The 22385-nt window shown below is 39.5% G+C and overlaps 1 protein-coding gene across 2 annotated transcripts in view; it reads right to left on the reverse strand.

Annotated features, from left to right (window-relative positions):
- DCDC2 (doublecortin domain containing 2) overlaps positions 1–22385 on the reverse strand; it is a 175181-nt gene that overhangs the window by 95219 nt on the left and 57577 nt on the right. For both annotated transcript variants that reach the window (XM_001495171.5, XM_023624520.2), the window contains exons 6-8: positions 19311–19457; positions 17540–17594; positions 8423–8585 (exon numbers count right to left, since the gene is read on the reverse strand). In XM_001495171.5, the coding sequence (XP_001495221.1) occupies positions 8423–8585; positions 17540–17594; positions 19311–19457 (365 nt within the window). The remainder of the gene's footprint in view (positions 1–8422; positions 8586–17539; positions 17595–19310; positions 19458–22385) is intronic.

The raw sequence follows: 22385 nt of genomic DNA on the forward strand, positions 1-22385 counted from the left end.
TTGCCGACCTCCTGGGAAAAGTGGTTTTGATTATGGCATTTTCAAGGAAATGAAACCTTGCCCAATTTCACAGGAGCAATTTGGTATTATCATCCAATTATATAAAATAAGAATAAATGGATAACTTCAAACCTACAAAGTTCAAAAGTACTTTATAGATATTTTCTCTTTATCTTTATCCCCATTGTGATAGCACGCTGCACAATGATTTGCAATAAAGATTATCACTTTGAAAACAACTTAGAGTAACAGAGAGGAATAAAAACAGAGTTCATATATAACATAGGCCACAGTCTACAAAGAAATTCCCAGCATATTACATGAGTGTATGAAATATCCCTCCCCAACCTTGTTGTACCAAGTAGTATTTCGTAATTGTCCGGACACCATACTAAATACATCTAAGTACATATGGCCTTGTTCTCGGGTACTGTGCTGCTGCTTTCCACACGGACAAAACTGATACAGCAATCTAGGAGATGACCTAATACCAAGAGGAGAAGATGTCAGTGCTTACAACACAAACACATTCTGGTATTTACAAGTGGTGAATAAAGCCTGGTCATTGAAATGGAGAAGGAAATTGCTTCTACTTCATCAAGGAAAATTTCTTGATAAATATATAATTGTGACTACTGGAAGGAAACATGTCAGTGCTAAGTAATTAGCCCAAAAGAGAGAAAATGGGGATGCCCTGGTGAGTAGCAAAGTGTGTGGTACATAGTAATAGCTCAATAATTGTTTACGGAGGAAATGAAAGGAGTATTCTTGGAAAGGCAGTGGAGTTCATAAGTCTAAAGATTCATGAAACATGGGGAAGGAAATTCAGATGCAGAGAAGGGCTTAGGTTACAAGAGTTTAAGTCCTAGGATGTTTAAGTAACTGTAAAAAAAATTTGGATTTGGCCATTTGATAAATAAACTAGAGATCAACCTCAAAAATATCCATCTTCTTCAAGGTTCCCACATTCTGAAAATGTGAGTCTGAATGCTGAAGATTTAGACCCAGGCCCGGCCTGGTATGTGCCAGAGGAGAGAAGACGCATTATTACACCACGTTGCTGAAGAGGAAAATCTCCTTGTTAGTAATAACTAACTAACTATTACCACCTACAAAATACAAAGAGCTTAAATCAGCCATCCTCACTTACAAAGAGAATAAGAAACACTGAAGCATAGAAGAGGAGAAAAACGAGAACTCAAAATCTCTCAGATAAGCTTCCGGGTCAACTGTGATACATCAACACTCTGACCCCTAAAGGAAAGGAAGTCAAAATACAGACACAGGAAAACCTCCCTCACTCCTCGCCTGGACTCACGGGTATCAGTGCCCTACCAAAAACTACACGAGAATGTCCACCTTTTAGGCAGCTCTGTGTCAGCGTGGCAATTTCCAGAAACCACCAGCCATTGATATTCTCTTCACTCTGGGAAAACTGGCTTCTCTTCTTTTTCCCTCATTTGTAAAACTAGGAAAATGCTATTATCTAATTCTGAGGATCTGTAGACGAAGCTTATAAAATACCAGATTAAAATCCATAATTGAGATTTGGGATCAGAATTGTACCATTACTCATTGTTTGGAATTTGTAGCCCTTAATTTCAATTGCCACCACAAATGTAGGCATAACAGACCTACACAAACACACACCCACTCACACACACACTCAACAAACACTGAGTGCTACTCTGAGCGGGACACTCTGCTGGGTGCTTATCTGTGTCTCACAGGTGAATGATGGCAGAGGAGCCACTGATACTCTAACAGACCAGGCCCCCATCCTCAGTCAGCCACCACAGGACTGGCCGAAGGAAGAGGAAGTTGGGGAGGGAGGAAGGTAAAATCCCCTGGCTACTTCTTCCTCCTCCCTCCACCCTGTCACCCTGTCATCAGCATCTCACAGTCTTTCCTTTTGTCAGACCCCTCCCTAACCACTTCAATCTGGGCCCTACCTCAGATCCCATGATGAAATGCCCAGCCAGGGTAACTCAATTTTTCTGAGAGGCAGATCTTGTTCTGAAAAGCAGATGAATCACACTTCAGTCTTTGGTGTGCCAGAAACTCATCATTGGTACGGATCCATGTTTTCTCTATAGCAAGCTACAGAAAAGTTGAGAGCTAACTTTGGAGGCAACAGAATCAAGGAAATGCTGTGAAATTTGTCAGAGTCCATGATGGGCCAAGAAGGAAAGGGGACCTGCTGAGAAGTGATGGGTAGCATCTATGAAAAGGGAGGTTGGCAAGCCTAAGCTAGGGGAAGAATGAAGATGAGACAATCCCAACAGCATCCTCTTTCAGAGGATCAACTAACAAAAGAAGCTCGGCCCAGATCTCAGTGTCCCTCTCCTGTAAGTTCAGGTCTGGCCCCTCCACCTTGGCATCCCTCCTCAGACCCACACCCACTTGGATCCCTAGCCTCCAGGCTCTGGCCTACACCAGTAATTTGACCTAGGGCAGTTCTGCACCCCTCGGTCAGCAGGGTAACATGAGCTTCTGGCATTCTGAAATGGACCTTCTAGTTGACTTTCCCACTAGAAACATTATTGCACGCTGCGACTACCTTACACAGCATTATGAGAACAGGGCAAGAATTAAGATGCTTCATGGGTTATACAGAACTTTACGGGCTACTTGAATGGAAAATGTGATGTGAGTAACAAAACGCCTACTTAAAACGAATGTCTGGAATAAAATCTCCCAAAGGTTTAGAAATATCTATAGAACTCAACAACTCACAAACTTCTTCTTTTGGAAACAAAAAAGTATCTTCACACCGCAAGCTTGGGCTACGTAAAAAAATAGCCCCCAAAAGAAGTTTACCGCTGAAGCCGCAACCCCATATCAGCTGTAAAAGAATGCTTTTCTCACAGTGCTTCTCCATCCAGTGGACAAAGTGTGTAAGAGGGCAGGATATGAAAAGCATCTTCTCTAAAAAGGGCTAGCATCTTACTCCTCTCAAACAGAGATACACATTTTACTGGCATTCACCCAGTCTCTAATTTTTCAGTCCCTCAGCAGTAAAGTGAACAGCAAAGCATAAATTCCTAAACTAATTTTTATTAATAAAATTTGAATACCACAATAAAGCGTCAAGAAATTACTAAAACCACTTGCTGTACTAGAAGTTTGTTGTACAATATGTCATTCCAACAAAGGTCATGGAGACATGGAAAAATGCTTATTTTACAAATTTTTATCATACTAGTACTTGACGTAGTAAAATTTGACCCCAATACACACTGCCATTGAGATGGGAAGTTATGATCAACAAAGGAATAGAAAACCTGCATTTCCCTGTGCAGGGTGAGTGTGGTGGTGATAGACACCAACAAATCATCAATCTTACCTTAGCTTATTAGACAAAACCAACACTCTGCTTTGTGAAGCCATCCTGGTGCCTTCTTATATATGTCCTTCTGGTACACGATGCCCCGTAGAGGGTGAGACTCAGGAGAGCACATGTGGAAAGTGTTCTTCCTGTTTTATCTTCAGAGTTTCTTGTGACTGGGAACCATGCAAGTGCCTGAGCTGGTTCATCAGCTGAACCCAAGAAGCTCAAGCTTCACTGCCCTGTGATGTGATTCTGAGGATGGAGTGCAGTAATGCTTCATGCTCGGGGCAGCGCAGCAAACCATGTGTGGGTCGTGGCTGTTAGAAAACCCAAGAGCATGACTGCTCAAGGGCAATCACTCAGCAGGGTCTTCACATTCAGACATCCCTTCCCGGCACTGCACCTGCTGCCAATCACTCCTCAGGAGTCTAAACATCACAAGCTCCTTGGGAACTATCACAGAATGATGCTGGGAATAAGCCAGGAACCACATCAAAGATACTAGGCCTTGTGTGTGTGTGTGTGTGTGTGTGTGCATGTGCCCACACGTGCAAACCGAATCACATCCTTCAAAAGAAACAAGTCTTGTTTCTACTTACATTTTAATACTCTGCCTTTAAAAAGTATTTATTGGGGGCCAGCCCCCATGGCATAGTGGTTAAGTCTGGCGTGCTCTGCTTTGGTGGCCCAGGTTCACAGGTTCGGATCCCAGGTGCAGACCTACACCACTCATCAAGCCATGCTGTGGTGGCAACCCACATACGAAATAGAGGAAGACTGGCACAGATGTTAGCTCAGAGCCAATCTTCCTCACCAAAAAAAAGAAAAAGGTATTTATACTTATCAATACCATATAAGCCAGCAACACAGACTAGGCTATTTTCTCTGCAACCTTTCCAATATTTCTAAGGAGCCTTAAATTCACTATCTTATCTGTGTTCCAAGGGTTCTAAAAACATTAATTTTTTTCATGTAGAAAATATTCAATGAATATAATCAATCCCAAAATACCATTTCAAAACAATCATCATTACTCCTTTACTCATAGTGGAGAGTGCGCTAGTTAACAGCCTCTCAAGGCACCGCAACTCAAGTGGAAAGTGTAACAGAAACACACGCTGGCCAGTTAAGCATGTATTTAAATGCAACACTAAAAATGCATTTCACACCCAACTTCATCAATCACCAACCAATCTCACTTTGCATCTTGGCTACCAAAAGAAAACGGGATTTGTTGCCCTGAAGAAATATGTCACTGCTCTGCTTGAATTATTAGGCTTTACTATTATAGAGAAAAACTTGGAAAAAAAAAAAAGAAAAGAAAAGAAAAAGAAACAAAATTAGACCCAGGTTGCCACCTACAGACTGATAGCAGCACTGCTCATTCACACAGCATTAGATATCAGAATATCAGTAGTAAAAAAAGGACAAAATGTATGACTACAATCTTAATTATTTAAAAAAATCAAGATAGCCTACGAAGTCTCTTTTTCCTAATTAACAGGAGAACAGTATATAAGTAAAGAACACTGGATCAAAATTTTGCACAATTTAATATGCTATAAAATGATTATAGATACTTATCCTAACTCTAAAATTTAACACTTTGAAATGAAATTGAACAGATTAATTCCAAATTATAATATTTTAAGTAGAAAAAACTGTTTCATCTCGAAAACCAAATTCTTGTGTTTTTTGATTCAATATTTGTATATATTGTGAAATGACCACCATGATAAGTCTAGTTAGCATCTGTCCCCATACATAGTTACAAAATCTTTTTTTTTAAAGATTGGCCCTGAGCTAACACCTGTTGCCAATCTTTTTTTTTCTTCTTCTCCCCAAAGCCCCCAGTACTTAATTGTATATCCTAGTTGTACGTCCTCCTAGTTCTTCTATGTGGGACGCCACCTCAGCACGGCTTGATGGGTGGTGCTAGGTCCACACCCGGGATCTGAACCAGAGAAAACCCAGACCACTGAAGCAGAGTGTGCGAACTTAACCACTCAGCCACAGGGCCGGCACCCAAAAACTTTTTTTCTAGAGATGAGAACTTTTAAGATCTACTCTCTTAGCAACTTTCAAATATGCAATACAGTGTTAAACTCTTGCATTTTTTGGTCCTTATCTTGACTCACCACACACCTCCCCTTTCATTTTGCTTCAAGTCCTCATTGCTTTTACCTTTCTAAAGAATAAGAGCCCTCTTGAGACATGAATATCCAAAAGCACACACTTGGTTCTAATTACTAAAACAGATGATATTAAAACAAAAAGCAACTGCAGTAATAAATGAATATGAAGGCTGAATTAAGAAGTGAAAAAAAGAGAGGAAGAGAGACTGTTTTGATATTATAACTTGGAAATTTCAATAGCCAAAGACATCTGGACGGAGATCTGATAAGTAGAAATAGCTCAATTTTCAAAAATATGGATTTAAGTTAATATCCTTAAATTTATCAAGTGATGATTTAATCTAGGCAACTGCACAAAAGCTCTTTTGGTTTTCCCTGGAAAAACTGTTTTTGAAAGCCAAGATTCATTTTCCAGGTTATATGTTCTTTTTTTCAAGATAAAAAGATGCAAAATGCTCCATCTAAACTCTCATATGTGCTTCTAGATCAGTGGTATAAGCCTCTTACTGGGAAAACATTTCAGTCCCCAAAACCTTCATTTGAAAGACACCAGCTGTTGTTATCCTATGTAACAAAGAGATCCAGCAGTTAAAAACCTATCATCTGCACGTTATAAAACTATGTTGGAAAATATACACTTAAAAGGGCAATTCTCTAAACCAACTGCAGGATTCTCTAAAGACAAGGAAAGAAAAGCTGAGGGCTTCTACCTTTTCTTAGTACTTTTAAAATATGACTTGCTTCAGGGGTCAGCCAGGTGGTGTAGTGGTTAAGATTGTGCGCTCAGCTTTGGCGGCCCAGGGTTTACAGGTCTGAATCCCAGGCATGGACTGAGGCACTGCTCATCAAGCCATACTGTGGTGGTGTCCCACATACAAAATAAAGGAAGATGGGCAGAGATGTTAGCTCAGGGACAGACTTCCTCAGGAAAAAAAAAAAAAGAAATATATATATATATATATATATATGACTTGCTTCAGTGTTCAACATGTCGTTGTTATTTTCATCCCCACAAATACAAGTGTTGTTGAAAACTATTTGTGAATTTCTACAAAAGCAAAAATACTGATAATTCAGCTTTCAATAAAGGTTACTTTCCTGGGAAAGAGGAAAATGTCCATACAGCCTCTTGTATTCCCAAGTTTCTACAAATAAGAACCTGAAAAGATAGTGGTTCCTTTTCTTCTGAGGGACAACTACTAAATCTACAGACTTTTAAAAAATATAGTGGAAGGAGAAGTTGGGATTTTTGTAAGCTAATAAGAGCCTCACAGAAAATAAGCAAACGGTATTTTATAAAAGCTTTTAATAAAAAATGATTCATGAAAAGTTGAAAATGGGTCCTATTTCTTAGTGGGTTTTAAAGTATTACAGAGACTTATCTATTTTGTAACCTCCACCATTCATTCATCAGTATTTATTAAGCGTCTCATATCCATCAGACCTGTGCCAGTTGTTCGGGATTTAAAAAACTAGTAATACATAGCCGAGGCCTTGGGGGCTTCACAATCTAGTATCTATTGATTAAAATAAAGCCTCTATTATTTTTAATGCTCAAAGTATGGCATGTTCTTCCAGGCTAGCTTTTTCCCTTTGGTTCCTGCCATACAATAAGCATTCAATAAACATCTGTTGACTGCATTTCACCCTAGCCTCCTTATTTCATGGTCATGAAAAGGATTGCACAAACTTAAAGATAAGCAAAATTTTTAAGATAAAACTTAACATGAACCCACACTTTGCAGATAGCTAATGAGGCCCCCAAAAGTTAAGTGACTTGCCCAAGGTGAACAGCAGACCTGGGACAAGAATCTAGGACACAACGTCCAGCTAATCTCTATCATTGAAATCTTTGAAGATTTAAATCCTCCTCTACTCTTTCTTCTCTGTAACTGGCTCATTCATTTAGACTGTTCTTCTAACCTAGCCTCACACAGCTTCCTTCTGACTCTTTAACCACGTGTTCAGCGTCTTCTAAACCCTCCCACAAGTCTATGCTGTCTCCACAGCTGTGAAGCCCACATTAGCTGTAATTCTAATGTGACTCTTCACACGGACTTCGAAAAGAGCTGGAGCTCCCAAGCAGAAGATGGAGTTCTGCCTAAGAATCTGAAAGCTTATCCCATCCATCCTCTTCCTGGGTACCCCAGCAGGTCCCCTGCAGGGCATATGACTGGATCCCCAGAGGAAGGAGAAGCAATCACTCCACTGGGCTGTGCCCCAGCCAGCCCTCCCTGCCCACAGCATCACTCCACTCTCATGCGCTCTCCCCACTGAGAACACGCTTGAAATGAAACCAAAAAGAGCCTGTCTTCACACACAAAAAGAGAACTAACATGAATATTCACAATTCTGATTGTATATGTCCTTAGTTCATCATCACACTTTCATCCTGAAATCTCGTACTAATGCAGGCTTTTTAAAAAATTGTTTTATACCAACTCTCAGCTGGTAATGCAAGGTAAAACTACATAACTAATTTTGGTACATATAGTTTATTGGTAAAGTTTTGTGTATATTTAGTATTCTCTTGGATGTCAGTAAAACATCTTTTCAAGAAAGGTGACCTTTGACTAAACGTAAATCGTAATGAATGAAGACAAGAGTTGTAGACAAATAAGAGAGATGGCTGTCAACAGCAGTTGGTAAAAATGTTAACTAAGCACTGCCAGTAAGAGCACGGGAGGGTAAAATTTACCATTTTTATAAGATCGCCACGAGAAATATTTTATCTCAAAACACACGTCCTCACAGCACAACCTCTAATTACAAATAGAAATTAAACATAAAAAACGGTAGCATCTCATACATGAAAGCCTTTTTGAAAACTCTCATATACGACAATAAGGAGTATCTACTGCGGGCCCAGAAAAACAAATGGATCTAATTAAGAATTAAAATTATATCACAGCCTGAAGAGAATGTTAATCAATAATAACAATAACAACAAACTTACCACTGTTTGGAACTGGTTGTGGTGAGTCCTTTAACTTTACATTTTGTTTCTCTTTCGTGGGTTTTTCTGAATTCACATCATCTTTCTTCCCTTTCCTCTTTGCGGGCTGAGGAGATGAGTTGTCGCTGGATCCAACCGTTGACTTAGACTGGCGATCATTTCCCTAAGCGGCAGAAGATCAGACACTTACTGTTGGCTAATGAACTCCCAAAGTGACTCCTAGGCAATATAAGCCATGAACTAGTGGTAAATAGGTCAGGGATGGCGGATGAGTGTATGTGCTGATTCTGCCACTGTCTATTTTAATACCTACATTAGCTCTTCCTGGCAGCAGAGGAAGGGTCTAGCAGAGGAAGGAGAATAAAAACAATAACTAACAATTGTTGAGTTCTTAATATGTACCAAGTATCCTATAAAATTATCTCACTCAATCCTCATAACCCTGGGAGACAGGCACTGTTATCACCTCATTGGACAGAGGAGGAACTGAGGCTTGGAGGTGAAGCCTGCCCAAGGTCACTCAGCCAGCAAACAGCAAAGCAGGACCGCTGCCTTAACCATCCTCTCCCTCCTGCACCTTTCTGAAGAAGCAGCAGCTATCAGTTGCATGAGGAATGGTGACAGCCCTCAGTTTGATCAGTTAATCTAGAAATACCTCTTAACTAGTTGTGAATGTCTAGGTGTCATCAGTCAAGCAGACACACACCGTGCTTGTAGGAATCCTCCAATATTGACTCATCTGTCGGTGACCACCATGGTCTCTATGAATCTCACATCCAGAGCAACACAGACACAAGCAGCTCAGGACTACATGCTCCCAACTCCAGCAAGGCAGACTCAGAGTTTCACACCTTCCATGGTGGCCTGTGGTCCCCACGTGCCTCTGGAAATGAAGACCTTGCATTTGCAAAGTAGCCTTCTCCACATGAAGGGGAGGTTGAGTTTCAGTGGCTCCTGTCACTGGCCCGAGGTTAGCTCCTGGGGAGCCACAGAACAGCCGCTACAGTGGTGGCTCCTGTAAGTGCCCAAGGAACAGCCGTGCTGGGAACTCAGCCACTGCTTGGCCATTGCTACAGCAAGAAACTCCCTCCTAATAAGGCAGCCTTGGCTCTCAGATGCTCAGGTGCTAAACTTACCCGAGTGTGTAAGGGGTGAGGCTGCAGGTAATGGAAAGAATGCAAGTTTGAGAAACTCAAAATACCTGGCTCAGAGCCACTGCTCTGCCACTAACCACCCATGGGACCTTGGACTAACTAACTCCTTCCTTCTTTGAGCCTGTTTCCTCATCAGTTGAATGAGGTTAATGTACCTGCCTTTAGGTCTATCATGAGGATGAAATGAGAATGTTCCTAAAGTGACTAGCACAGTGCCTGGCAAGTCATACTTGTTCAATGAGTACAGAGTGCTTTCTCCAAGAGCAGAGAGTTTTCCTCTTCTCTTAAAATTCATATAAACTCCTACCATATTGGGTGCAATCTTTATGCAACATCTGTACTATGCTAAGATCTGAAAATAAACGTAGTAATTAAATAAACAAATCTGCCTAGAAACCTATTATAACCACTCATTTTAAACATTTATATATTCAGTCATCCAGAAGCATTTAAATAGTTTTAGCCATCACCCAATTAAGGATAGAAAAATTCACAGCCTTACAAATGAAGTTATTTATGCTATTTTGTCATAGCCTACAAGAAAATGAATTATGCATAGATTTATTAACAGTATGAAAACTTGTCCAAATCTATAACACTTTTTTGCATAATTTAATTTCCTATTCCAATTGCAATTTAAACATACAGTTTCCATTTAATTATTGCATTAACTGCAGCCAGAGTTGTTGTTTTTTTCTTTCCTTTTTTTTTCAATGATTCTTTCTCGCAAGGCCATAAACTGCCTGGCAGAAGAAATAGATAACGTGATCACAGTGGAGATTCCAAAACCATCAACCTGGTCTCAGACTTCAGTCTATTTTCAACTGAGTCTATACATTCCAAGATTTTAAAACTTTACAAGCCTTGAATGAGAGGAGTAACCCTTCCAGCAAGCCTACTGAAATGTTCAGAGATCCTGTTGAACTTTTGAGAACTAAAATGAAACAATGAAGGAGCAGGATAGGTTTTTACATCTCTCTGGGAAAAGTCTTACTCACAAAAGGGGTCTAACAAGGGAGAAACAGAAACTCCATCCTGGAGTGCCTTGGGGTTCACATAATTCTAAAAACCAACTCTTGTTGAATGAACAGGATGTTCTGATTTACTACACTTCTGATAAGGACACTCAAAAGGATGATTTGGCAGCATCATGAAAGTCTAGTTGATTTCAATAACTCTAGAAGGCATGGCTTCAGTCATTGATGCTCATGCATTCAAATATTGATTCCTGACTAATCACTAGGTACTTTGTAAGGACTAAATGAAACTGAGAGAAAACGAAGAATTTTTTGTAATTAGAAGAGGGGGAATAATTTAAATGCTTTTCTTTTTAAAAAAGAAAACATGCTGATTCATCTAAAATGTTAATAACACAAAATAAATATGTAATAAATTATATACAAATATATAAATAAATTATATAGTATAAATTACATATACTCATATTTATTTACATAGTTAATTATATAACTTACAGATAATATATAAATAAATTCTATCCAGAGAGAGACTGGAGGGAACGACAGACGAATGGAGGGAAGGATTTTCTTTTCTTTTTTGAGACTTCCACATACGACTTATAACGTGTAGACACTGACGGATAGTCATTGCTATTTGGAGGGCATAGAGAATAGGGGAGTTTTGCCATCTCATACAACTATGCTAGTTGATAAACCAATATTACTGAGCACCTCTCATGTGCTAAATACCCATTAACACAAATATTTACCAAATCTATAGATAGGTATTATTATCACCATTTTACAGATAAAGGAACTAACTTTCTCAAGGTTACCCAAGTCTTTTACCACACTGAAGCTTCCCACTGTCCAAGATACTAGAAATAGCTATTACATAGTATGGTTCCAGAAAAAAACCATCCAGAAGTGACAATTTATGGCTTTATGCCAAAGTGGAAGGAATCAAGAAGCTGCCTAATTTCATAGCATGTCCTGCACAAAAACTAGACCCCATGTGATACTTCAGCCACTTTCCTGCCTTTGGCCTCACACGTATATCAGTATATCTGATGGGAACAGCAAACCTCTGGCTCAAACTAATAAAAAACCAAAGAAAGCCCTTCAATCACCCCTCACTTTACTGAAATTGGGATTTTTTAAATAGTTCCCTTGGCTCTTTGCAACAAGATCCAATCAACTCGGGTTTCTTTCATTCCTACCAAAAACCCGCTGCCAGCCCCCATGAAGACAGGCCAAAGACATACAGGCCATAAAACATTAAGTTTAAAATAATTTTGCGAGCGGTTTGCCTCCGAGAACAGCCTTCACCATGTGTGTATATTACGTGATGCACCCAGGAGACCAGGCGGGGGACCAGACCCGGACTGAGGCTGGCATTTCCCTCACCTGTGCCTCTGGTGACGGCCAGAGAGAGAAGCCCTTTCATCCATACTAGACTCAGTTTCCCACAAGGCAAAATGGAGTGTGGGGAGCACACAGAATTTATTCGCTTCTCAGTCACTTTGTGACACATGTGTAGTCTTGTCTTTTTTTTTTTAGCAAAACCTTAGCAACTATAATATTTGAATCTGTAAATTACTGACCACAAGATATATTATTACCACATGGTAATAAGAACAACAAAAGACAATTTACTCTTTGGCTTTAACTTTCAGGTACCTGTCTCATTTTTACATCTCTTCCACTAGAGGGTGCTTTGATGCTATGTGGTGTGGCTGCAGCTAGAGAACAGCCTCTGGCTGATGAGTTTATTTTTCGAACTTAATAGAACTTAAGACAATTTACTTATATCTTCCTTTTGTTTTCAAGGCTGGAATTGCAACTGAAAATTACTTGCAATTTGCTAATTTCTGTGACTCTCCTAGCACTACGTGTCTGTATAAAGGGTGGCTTCTGGTTTTGTCCTGATTTGCACAAGGCATTCCCTGGCTGTTATGAAAGGGTCTGCTCTATCCCCAGAACCCCCCATTACCCACACTCCCTACCACAAGGGTGGGGCCCTGCTGACCAAGTCGCTTAAGCACCAGCAAGGGTCCCCTGTGCAGACTACGGCAGCTTTCTCTCTCTCTTTTCTTTTTCTAAGTTCTAACAGGCCCCCACCCACACTCCCCTACATTATGCAATAGGGCAATTCCTAGAAAGCTGTGTGGAAAAATGAACTCCTAAAAATCTAGCTCCCTGTCCTCTTTGATTTGCATCATGAGTTTGAGGATGCCTTACTTATTGATTTGGCAGTGGTTCCTCAAGTTTTAAGCTGATTTTCCCACAGTCCCCTTCACTCACACCCCCACTCAGTGGCAAGCCGTTAATGATCTTAAAAACACGTACATTCTCCAGGGAACCAATTCATTAAAGGAAAGGAGTAAATGAATCCTGTTAAAAATTGAGTTTGTGACTCTGGAATTACCAAGATAAGGTGTTTTCTCCGTGTGCTCACTGCCAGTCATTCACACGTCCACTAAACAGGTTTAGTGAGGACCTACCGTGTGCCAGGCTGATTAATCCCTCTGCTCAAATGAATCCCCCTAAAAGAAGTGTACCCTGACCACCCAGAGGATGCAGCGCCCTCTCACTTTCTCTCCCCATATCCTGATGTATTTTTCTTCAAGCTTATCCCTGATGAACATCAAATGTATTGCGCATTTGTTTGTCTTTCTCCTCCTCCAGAATGGAAGGTCCACACATTTAGCGTTTTCTCTAGAATCTCTGCCTCCCTCTTTCCCCACCCTAAAACTGGCCAGGATGTAACATGCACTCAATAAGTGGTTGTTGGATGAATGCATCAATCAGTGACAACAGACAGTTACAATATACTCAAAGAAGAATTATAATGGATGTCAATCTCCCCTGCCGCCACCTGTCCAGGTCACCTGCACCCCATACCCAGACTCCAGGCCTCCCACTACCACCAGCTTCCATTCTTGCTTCGAGCACTTCTCTATAGATGCCACAACCAGAATGATCATTTAAAAATATAAATCAGGGGCCAGCCCAGTGACACAGCAGTTAAGTTCGCACATTTTGCTTCAGCGGCACAGGGTTCGCCGGTTCGGATCCCTGGTGTGGACCTGCGCACTGTTTGTCAATCCATGCTGTGGCGGGCATCCCACATATAAAGTAGAGGAAGATGGGCACAGATGTTAGCTCAGGGCCAGTCTTCCTCAGCAAAAAGAGGAGGATTGCCAGCAGATGTTAGCTCAGGGCTAATCTTCCTCAAAAAAATAAAAAAATAAAAATAAAAATAAATAAATAAAAATATATAAATCAAATGATATCACTCCCTTCTTCTAACCCTCAAATGGTGTTCCATCAAGGAATAAAGTCCAAACTCCTTGCACGGCTTACACAGTCGGGCCCTGCCTGCCTCTCCAGTTTCACTCAGACCACTCTGGCCTTTCTGCTCTCCCAACAGGCAAAGCTCTTTACCAAGGGCCTTTGCAACTGCTTCCTCTGCCAGGGCGGCTCTTTTCTCCCCTGCCCCAACTTTGTATGACTGGCTCTTTTACTTTTACATCATTAAGGTCTCAGTTTTAGAGAATTGTGTGTCAATTAGTGTCCTCCCACATTTTATTCCTCAGAGCACTTATTACCCTCTGAAGTTATTTACATCTCTGTTTGGAGGTTGATAAGTCTGTCTACCCCAATTGTTGCACCCTCCCCTCTGCACACTCACAAACACAGGCACCAGAATGAAGTTCCATGAGGTCCAAAACTTTGTCTGTCCACCACTATTTGCCAATTGCTTAGGGTGGTTTCTGGCACTCAGTAAGCGCTCAATAAATATACGTTGAGTGGATGACTGAATGAGCAGACAAATGGATGGATGAATACATAGAATGCTTTGGGAGCATTGTGAAAAGAGGGGCAAATTCTGCTATCATTTTATTTTTCTAAGCCATAGCACAGAAATAGAATTTTGAGTCTTTGCTCTCTACGAAATAGAAACGTATCTTATAATTTTTAGTCTTTCTTTCAAGGTCATTTCCTCAAAGAGGACTTTCCTGACACACCTATCTAAATTAGTCCTCCTTTTAATGTCTTTCATCTTGCTCTGTACTTATCTTTCACTTTTATCACATTCTGTAATTATATACTGATTTGTGGAATTGTTTCACCTCTGTCTCCCCAAGTAGACCATGAGCTAAGAGAGAGCATTGTTGTCTTTTTGCTCATCACTGTCTCCCAGGGGCTTGGCTCCAAGCCAGGTACGTGGAAAACTCAATCAGTCATTATCGGATCACCCAGTATTCACAGTACAGATTCTAAAGAACTTCCAAACAAGGGAGCAAGAAAGAAAATTGTACATATGTGCCTCCTGCATATGATTAAAGCAGGAAAAATATTTACACGTTTTTAACAAAAAAATTAGACAATCCATATTTCAGAATAGTAGGTACACAATTCCAAAGTTCAGTAATTGGGAATGCAAGGAGATGAGTCATGATCTTGGTTCTGACATCAGCTTTCCCGGTGACCTGGGGGCAGTTATTCAACTACACCGCGTCTCTGTTTAACTATCTCTCTTCCAGCTGTACTGTAAGAATTAATGAGCTCATATTTGCGTGGTATGCAGAAGAGATTCTGCTCCAAAGTCCTGAAGAACAAGAGGCCAAAATTTCCAAACCTTAAATTCATGAGTTTTATTTAGCTTTATAGTGGCTAAAAGATATTTTTTTCAGCTACTGGAATATTCTCTCTCCACTTCCTCTCCACACCCATGAAGTTAAGTGGCCTCAAGCCTATGCCCTCTGTGGTTCTTACTGCACTATCTCTCCCTCTAGGTTCCCACTCACCCATCCTTTCATTCAACAGCATGATGCAGTATATCCCCTGCCAGGCTGTGCTGGATGCTAGGAAGGTATACCGCAATGACATGTTTCTGATCTTCAACTATGATCTTTATGGGGATGAACTCACAACCTACATCTGATGTTCTCATCAGGCCTCACTAGCTACCATTTACAACTACTTGCTGAACACTTTCAACTAGATCTTGTGATGACACCTATAACTCAATATGTTTGAAATTAAGCAGGTCATCATTTCCTCCGACTGACTTCTTCTTAGCCACAGTACTGCCATTTTCTCAGGCATCCAAGCTCAAAAACTTGCAATTATCTTTGGCTTCAACCTCTCCATTAACTCCATGGACCCAATCACCAAGCAAGTCCTTTGTTTCTTCATGACCAATAATCACCCCCCACTACCTCTACCACCTTCCTAGTCCAGGTTCTTATCACTTTATACCAAGGCTATTGTAGTTGTCCCATAACTGATGTCTCATCTATGGTCTTTCAGCATGTTAAGTCTTTCTCCACATGAAAGATCTGATCTTCCTAGGATGGACTTGGACTAACATTCTCACCTCTCAGATGTCCCCCTGAGCTGCCCTCTACTCAAAAATAAAGATTAGACTCTTCATCCTGACATTCAAGGTCATCTAAAACTGCCGCCACTTGCTATTTTAGGCACATCAGCCTCCACACCATGATGAACCTTCTGTTCTAGTCAGCCTGAGGGACTCATTGTCCCCTTGGTGTCAGGAGCATGAGCTCCATCCAGGCAGGCCATCCAGACTCAATCCCTCCCCTGCCATTTGTTCAATGGGAACGTCTAGACTCTATGCTTCCTTTTCTCATTTTTAAATGCAATAATAAAAATAACTCTCATGGCATGAGGATTAAATCAGCCACATCTGTAAAGACATTGGCACGGTATTGAGCCCTCGAGTGTTCACTAAATATCAGCCAGCATCATTGCTTCTCCAAGTGCTCATCTCTGCTCCTTTCCCCACACTGTCCCTCTGTCTGAAACTCCTTTCCCCTCATGGACCTTTGCCTGAATCTGAAACAGTCTTCAAAGGCACAGCTCAAATTCAACTTCCTCCATGTACCCTGGCCAACACACACTGATGCCCTCTGTTTCTCTCATGTTTGCCAATCTCATTACATATTCGGCGTTTAGTTTTAGCTTGTTAGTTACCTTTTCAAGCTATCTTCTCTATTTCAATTAGATTGCAAGTTTCTTGAGGGCAAGAGCTTTGTCATAAATAGTACCAGAGTCTCAGCAAAGGAGCGGGTCCTACACGTCTGTTGTTTGTTACACTGAGTTCAGCACTACTTCTTCATACAACGCTATTTTTCTTTTTTCCAAGAATTTCATGTGATATAACAAAAGGGGGAGAAGAGCTATCCAAATCCTCACTAGGAGACAGTATTATTGCCCAGCAGTCATTTATTTTACAAAATACCAATATAAGAATTTTGCTTAGTTAATTCAGAGGGGGAGAGATGTCAAATCAATTCTGACCACTACTGGTCAAACAATTCTATCAATAGGCTGGAAAGAGCAGGCTCAGCCAGAAAAACCTGTCAAAGCAACACTCCAGCATGATGTGAAACTCAGCCCCACGAAGGGGTACAGATGAAAAACTACAAATAGGTTAAGAAATTACCTTCTAAATGCTTGTCACAGTTCCCACAAAATAGGTACTTAATAGACGCTTGCTGAATTAGCAGATGAATGAATAAATGATGGATGGAATAGATTCTTATAAGGAACTGTTTGGATGATTCTCAATCTTTTAAAGGAATATAATTTAGGGTTGCCATTTTCTTACAAAAACTTCCTTTTTAGTCTTTGAGAGAGAGAGTAAACAAGACTGGGTAGACCACTGATGTGCCCTAATACAGCATGTCTCCTAGTTTCACATATTATTGCCTAGATTTCAAGAGTGATATAAATGTTATCAGGTCTATATAAAGGCAAAAGGTATCTATTTTGAAATCTATGTTTTAAAAATGTTAGCTGTCTTTTAGGAACTTAATTGTAACATTAATGTTCTGGTGTTGTTTCACATAATTGCTTGTATACCACAAGGCAGCTAAGTTTTATTTCTTCAAATTTAATTGAAACCCAAAGGACAATCTCTCGGTATCGTACAGAAATATAGAACATTAATGAGTAAGGCATCTGATACTTACACTCCCTTTAGACTTCCTGGATCCTACAATAGGAGGTAGTGAAGAGGTTTTCTGACTGCAGAAACAAATTGCAATTTAGAGATCTGAACATTATTTATAAATAATATGTAATGCAAGATAATGGTCATCTCAATTTGTCATGCCAACCCAGAAGTCAATTGTTTACAGACATCAGTGTTTCAAAAAAAGTACCATAAACTTTCCCCATTTCACAAAAGTCATCATAAAATTTCCAAATTCCATCTTAAAAGACCTTTAATGCTTCCCTGTATAGTATTTTAATCGATGCTTACAAATAAATTTAGTACCACCTTAAATTTTTCCATAGCATTTTTATTTAAATCCACAAATTTCCTATTTGCGTTTCAAAAAGTCATTTCCCAAGCTGAGTGATGATTTTGCCAGACTGAGTTAAAAACTATAAATTTCCATTGTTTTCATAATATCTATGATGGCTACCTCTGAGAGAAGCACAGAATGGTCAAACACTGGCATTTATATTCAGGGAATTTCTAAACCAGTCATTCTCACCAAAAAAGAAAAACTTCTCTTCAGCTGTAAGAATAAGTTGTTCTGTAGATGTCTATATCATTAGGAAAACATCCATCTTGAAAACTAACTGAAACTCTCCGAAAATAGGAGGACACATAGAGAAAGGTTGACTTCACTCATTTGTCCAAGAAAGGCCACCAGGAATTACAGATTTCTCACTGCCATCAAGTACACACTGCAGCTCACAGTGGGCTAACCCAGGGTTGTTTACAGAGATGGTGAAGGATTTGATTTCATGGATGGGTAAGGATGGTTAGCAATAAGTCTGCTGGAAGATAATTCTAAAGTTCTGGAAAACTATGTGCTCCTGCATACTTCAAACACCACCCCTAAAATTCCATTTTATCTCCTAGTTATTTAGACACCCTCGGCTAACCTCTCCATCAAGCTACATAAATGGTTAATTAATGGAGAACAAATTGGTGACATTCTGCTGTCTCTCTGCCACATATCAGCCACCCTCACAGAGAGCAACCACAAAAAGTCAGTTTCCAATAGCAAAGCGGCCATGGAAAAGCAGCACAGTTGGATCCTGGGGCACCACAAGCAAACCGAGGGGTCCCTGCGTCTGCTGGGCCCAGGGCTCTTCATGCGTGCCTCTGCAGTCCATCTACTGGGCTGAAATGAGGCACCCTTCACAAATATATGACATTTCAGAGAGAAAAAAAGGTTCCCAGTGCGTTCTGTGTAATTAAAAGTGTAATCTTCAAACTTTCACATGTATTAACTATACACCCAGCCACTCTACTTATTTGTACAAGTGGAATTATACTGCTTCTATATTTTACAGTTATTATTAAAACGGGTATGAAATATCATGGTTTTTTAATATCTTTAGATGTTTCTATAGGTACCAACTGAAAAATCATTTGGTCTAGCTAAACAGCTAAGACATTATTAAAACTCCTAATGATGTATGCTGTATAAAAGCTCATTGTCCTACATCTTCATAATAATAAATCTTCATATTTATCATAAGGGAATGGTAGAAAGTACTCTATAGTCTTTCACAGATTTCCAAAAATTAAATTTTTGTGCAATAGCTCTTAATCTCCAATCATGGCAAAAAACCAAAACACAAAGATTAATATATACATACATGCTTTCCATTCTAACTGATAAACAGGATTGTATAAAATATACCAGTGGTCAGCAAAAGAATCAATGCTTTTTCAAGTGATAACTAAAATATGAGAGGTGAATGAGGATGAAAACTTACCCATAAGACCTTCTCATTGTTGACTTGTCAAAAAGTAATTCACCGTAAGGCAATTTCTTAAACTTATCTCTGCCGACGGCCACATAAAACTGCCCATTCTCCAACTCTGCCCCACTCTCAACCAGTTTTCCTTCTAAAGTATAAAGTCTGCCAAAATATGAATATCAACAGTTAAAATTCTAACAGGCATTAAAAAAACTGCTTAAAATTACAAAGTAAATGACAACATTCTGTTCTTCACTTGGCTCATTGGTTACTATTCTAAATCACTGAATTATAAACACCTCAAAGTCACTAGATTCAACTAAATACCAATGTTATAATGCAGATACAGTTACTATCTAGCTGTACAGGGTTTCATCCCATAAACCTGACAATCTAAGATAAGGATCCCCTATTGCTGCCATATTAAGATTTCAGAGGGAAAGAATTAACCTGTACAGAATGTGGTGCTTTAAATAAAGCTCAGCTTCCTTTGAAGTTGGATTGTTCTATTTATATTTTTTGTGAGCACTTTTTAAATTTATTTCCTTAATGCATTTGTCAGGTTGACAAGCCTCTTCCTGCATTCTGTGCGGGAGCAGCCCTCAGCCAAAATATTACAACCAAACACACATAACTGGGTCAGAAAACAAGAGGTGGGAGGGCAGGAGGTGAAGGAACCCATTGCCAGCATTAATGATGCAGAACCGCATAGCATTCATGCCTCTTTCTTTTTTTCTCTCCCTGGTCTTCCCAGAATCAAGGGATTTCACAAGAACCTCCCTTGACTGTAAAACTGCTTCTGCAAACTACAATTAATATGTTACTTATTAAAAGAACAGTGATCACTTTACTAGACGATTTAACATGTCCACAGAATTTTCTTAAAGAACAGGAAAAAACAGATTATTAGAAAACTACATCAGAAAGACAAGGCATATTTCTGAAGGTTATAAACAAGAGTTAGTAACTGGAAGGATTTCAAGATAATCATCAAAAAAGTTCTCAGACTTCTTATATTACACAATAAAGGTTAGTGACATTAACAAAGAAAAAAAATGCATTGACCTGTCAGCTTGTTTACTGATCATGTAAATAGGCATATCACATGGAGCCATGAAATACAACGGAAATAGCCAACAAAACCTCTGAAATGTCTCCGTGTTGAGTTACTATAAAGATGCTAAAGTCTCTTTCTTTATGACGTTGTACTTCTCTCTCTACAAGTCTAAACATCGACCCTTCACCCAGATTTCTGGTTTTCCTTCCCTGACCTAGACTGGAGTTTCTGAACAGAGGCACTATTGACATTTTGGATCCGATAATTCTTTGTTGGAGAGGTGAGGGGGCTGTCCCGTGAACTGTAGGGTGTAAACAGTACCCGTGGCCTCTACCCACTAGATGGTAGTAGTTGCTGCCCCTATCCTCACTTGTGACTACCAAAAGTAACTTGGACACTGCTAAATGTCCCCCAGGGGCAAAAGTGCCCCTGGTCGAATGCTACCAGCATAGACCCATACATTCTCCGTCTTTCATTTTCCCTCAAAATAGGGAGATCAAAATCAGTAGTTAATTTTTATAGCTAGAAATTAAAAGATAGGATAGCTGTGGATCTGGAAACAGCCAAGATTTGACTGGTTTCCTCTGCAGGTAGGTAAAGGATACTGAATAAATTCTAGCCCATGATTTTAGCCTTCTTTTACAGGACTCTTGTTAACCTGCTTTACTCCTTTGCTACAAAACACAGGAAACATAAATAGGGAGTTGAGCCAATTTTTATTGGATGTTTTTGATATATAAATATCCTGACATGTAGGGTGGACCCAACCATAAGACTTATTAATGTTCTATTAAGGGAAAGTGGGTGTGTCCCAAGTGAGGAGCAACCAAACCTCACTTGTATCTGGCATTACTTTAAGAATCAAGTTTCTCCAGTATTGAAATGTTCAGGGGACACACAACTATATTTTCATTTTGGTACTTGTATTTGCATATATTTTATTTCTGTGTATGAATTTGTTTCTATCAAGACATGTATAAATAGGTGTATGTGGGCACGCAATTGTGTGTATATATCTCTGTGCGCTTTATATCACTTATTGAATGGTTTTACATTTATGTATATGTCAAAAGACAAAACTATATATCTAAAAGAAGTCAATGTATAACTAATGAGATCCGCCTTCACTCCTAACACAAAAATAAAATCCAGGGTCCGGCCCCATGGCCAAGTGGTTAAGTTCGTGTGCTCCACTTCAGCAACCCAGGGTTTCACCAGTTCGGATCCTGGGCGCAGACATGGCACTGCTCATCAAGCCATGCTGAGGTGGCATCCCACATGCCACAACTAGAAGGAGCCACAACTAAGAATATACAACTATGTACCAGGTGGCTTTGGGGAGAAAAAGGATAAAATAAAATCTTTAAAAATAAATAATTAAAAATTAAAAAAATAAAATCCATAAGGATCCAAGATTTAAATGAAATTAAAAAGTACAAGATGAAAACATATAAGAATATTTTTGTAATCTTGGAGTGAGGAAGACCTAAACTAGTCATAAAACTTGATCATAAAGAAAGATTGAAAATTCAACTGCATCAAAATTCAACATATCTGTATGCAAAAAGAAACATAAAGAGTATCAAAAATACAAACTGGAAACATTTAAAACTCACATGAGAAAGGGCCACTTTCCCTAATATGTAAAGAGTGACTATAAATCAATAAGATAAATGTGTAAAGGCCATGACAGATAGTTTATTTTTAATGGAAGACAAATATGTGACATTTATTTAGAGAATAGCTTAGTAGTCAAGAGCACAGGCTTTGGAGCCAGACTGTCCAATAACTAGGCTTGAATTCCAGCTCTGCTACCCCTATCTGCGTAATCTTGGGCAAGTAACTTCCCCCTTCTGTGTCTCATTCTCATGTCTACTAAAAGAGAATAATAACACTAATTACCTCATAGGATTGCTGAGTTGACTAAGTTAAAATGTAAAGCACTTGAAACAATGCCTTGCACACAAGAAACAATCAATAATGTTGCTGTTGTATATTAAATAAATAAAAATCAAGAAACAATGAAATACTAT

Source organism: Equus caballus, chromosome 20, assembly GCF_041296265.1.
Source record: "Equus caballus isolate H_3958 breed thoroughbred chromosome 20, TB-T2T, whole genome shotgun sequence".
Lineage (NCBI taxonomy): Eukaryota > Metazoa > Chordata > Mammalia > Perissodactyla > Equidae > Equus > Equus caballus.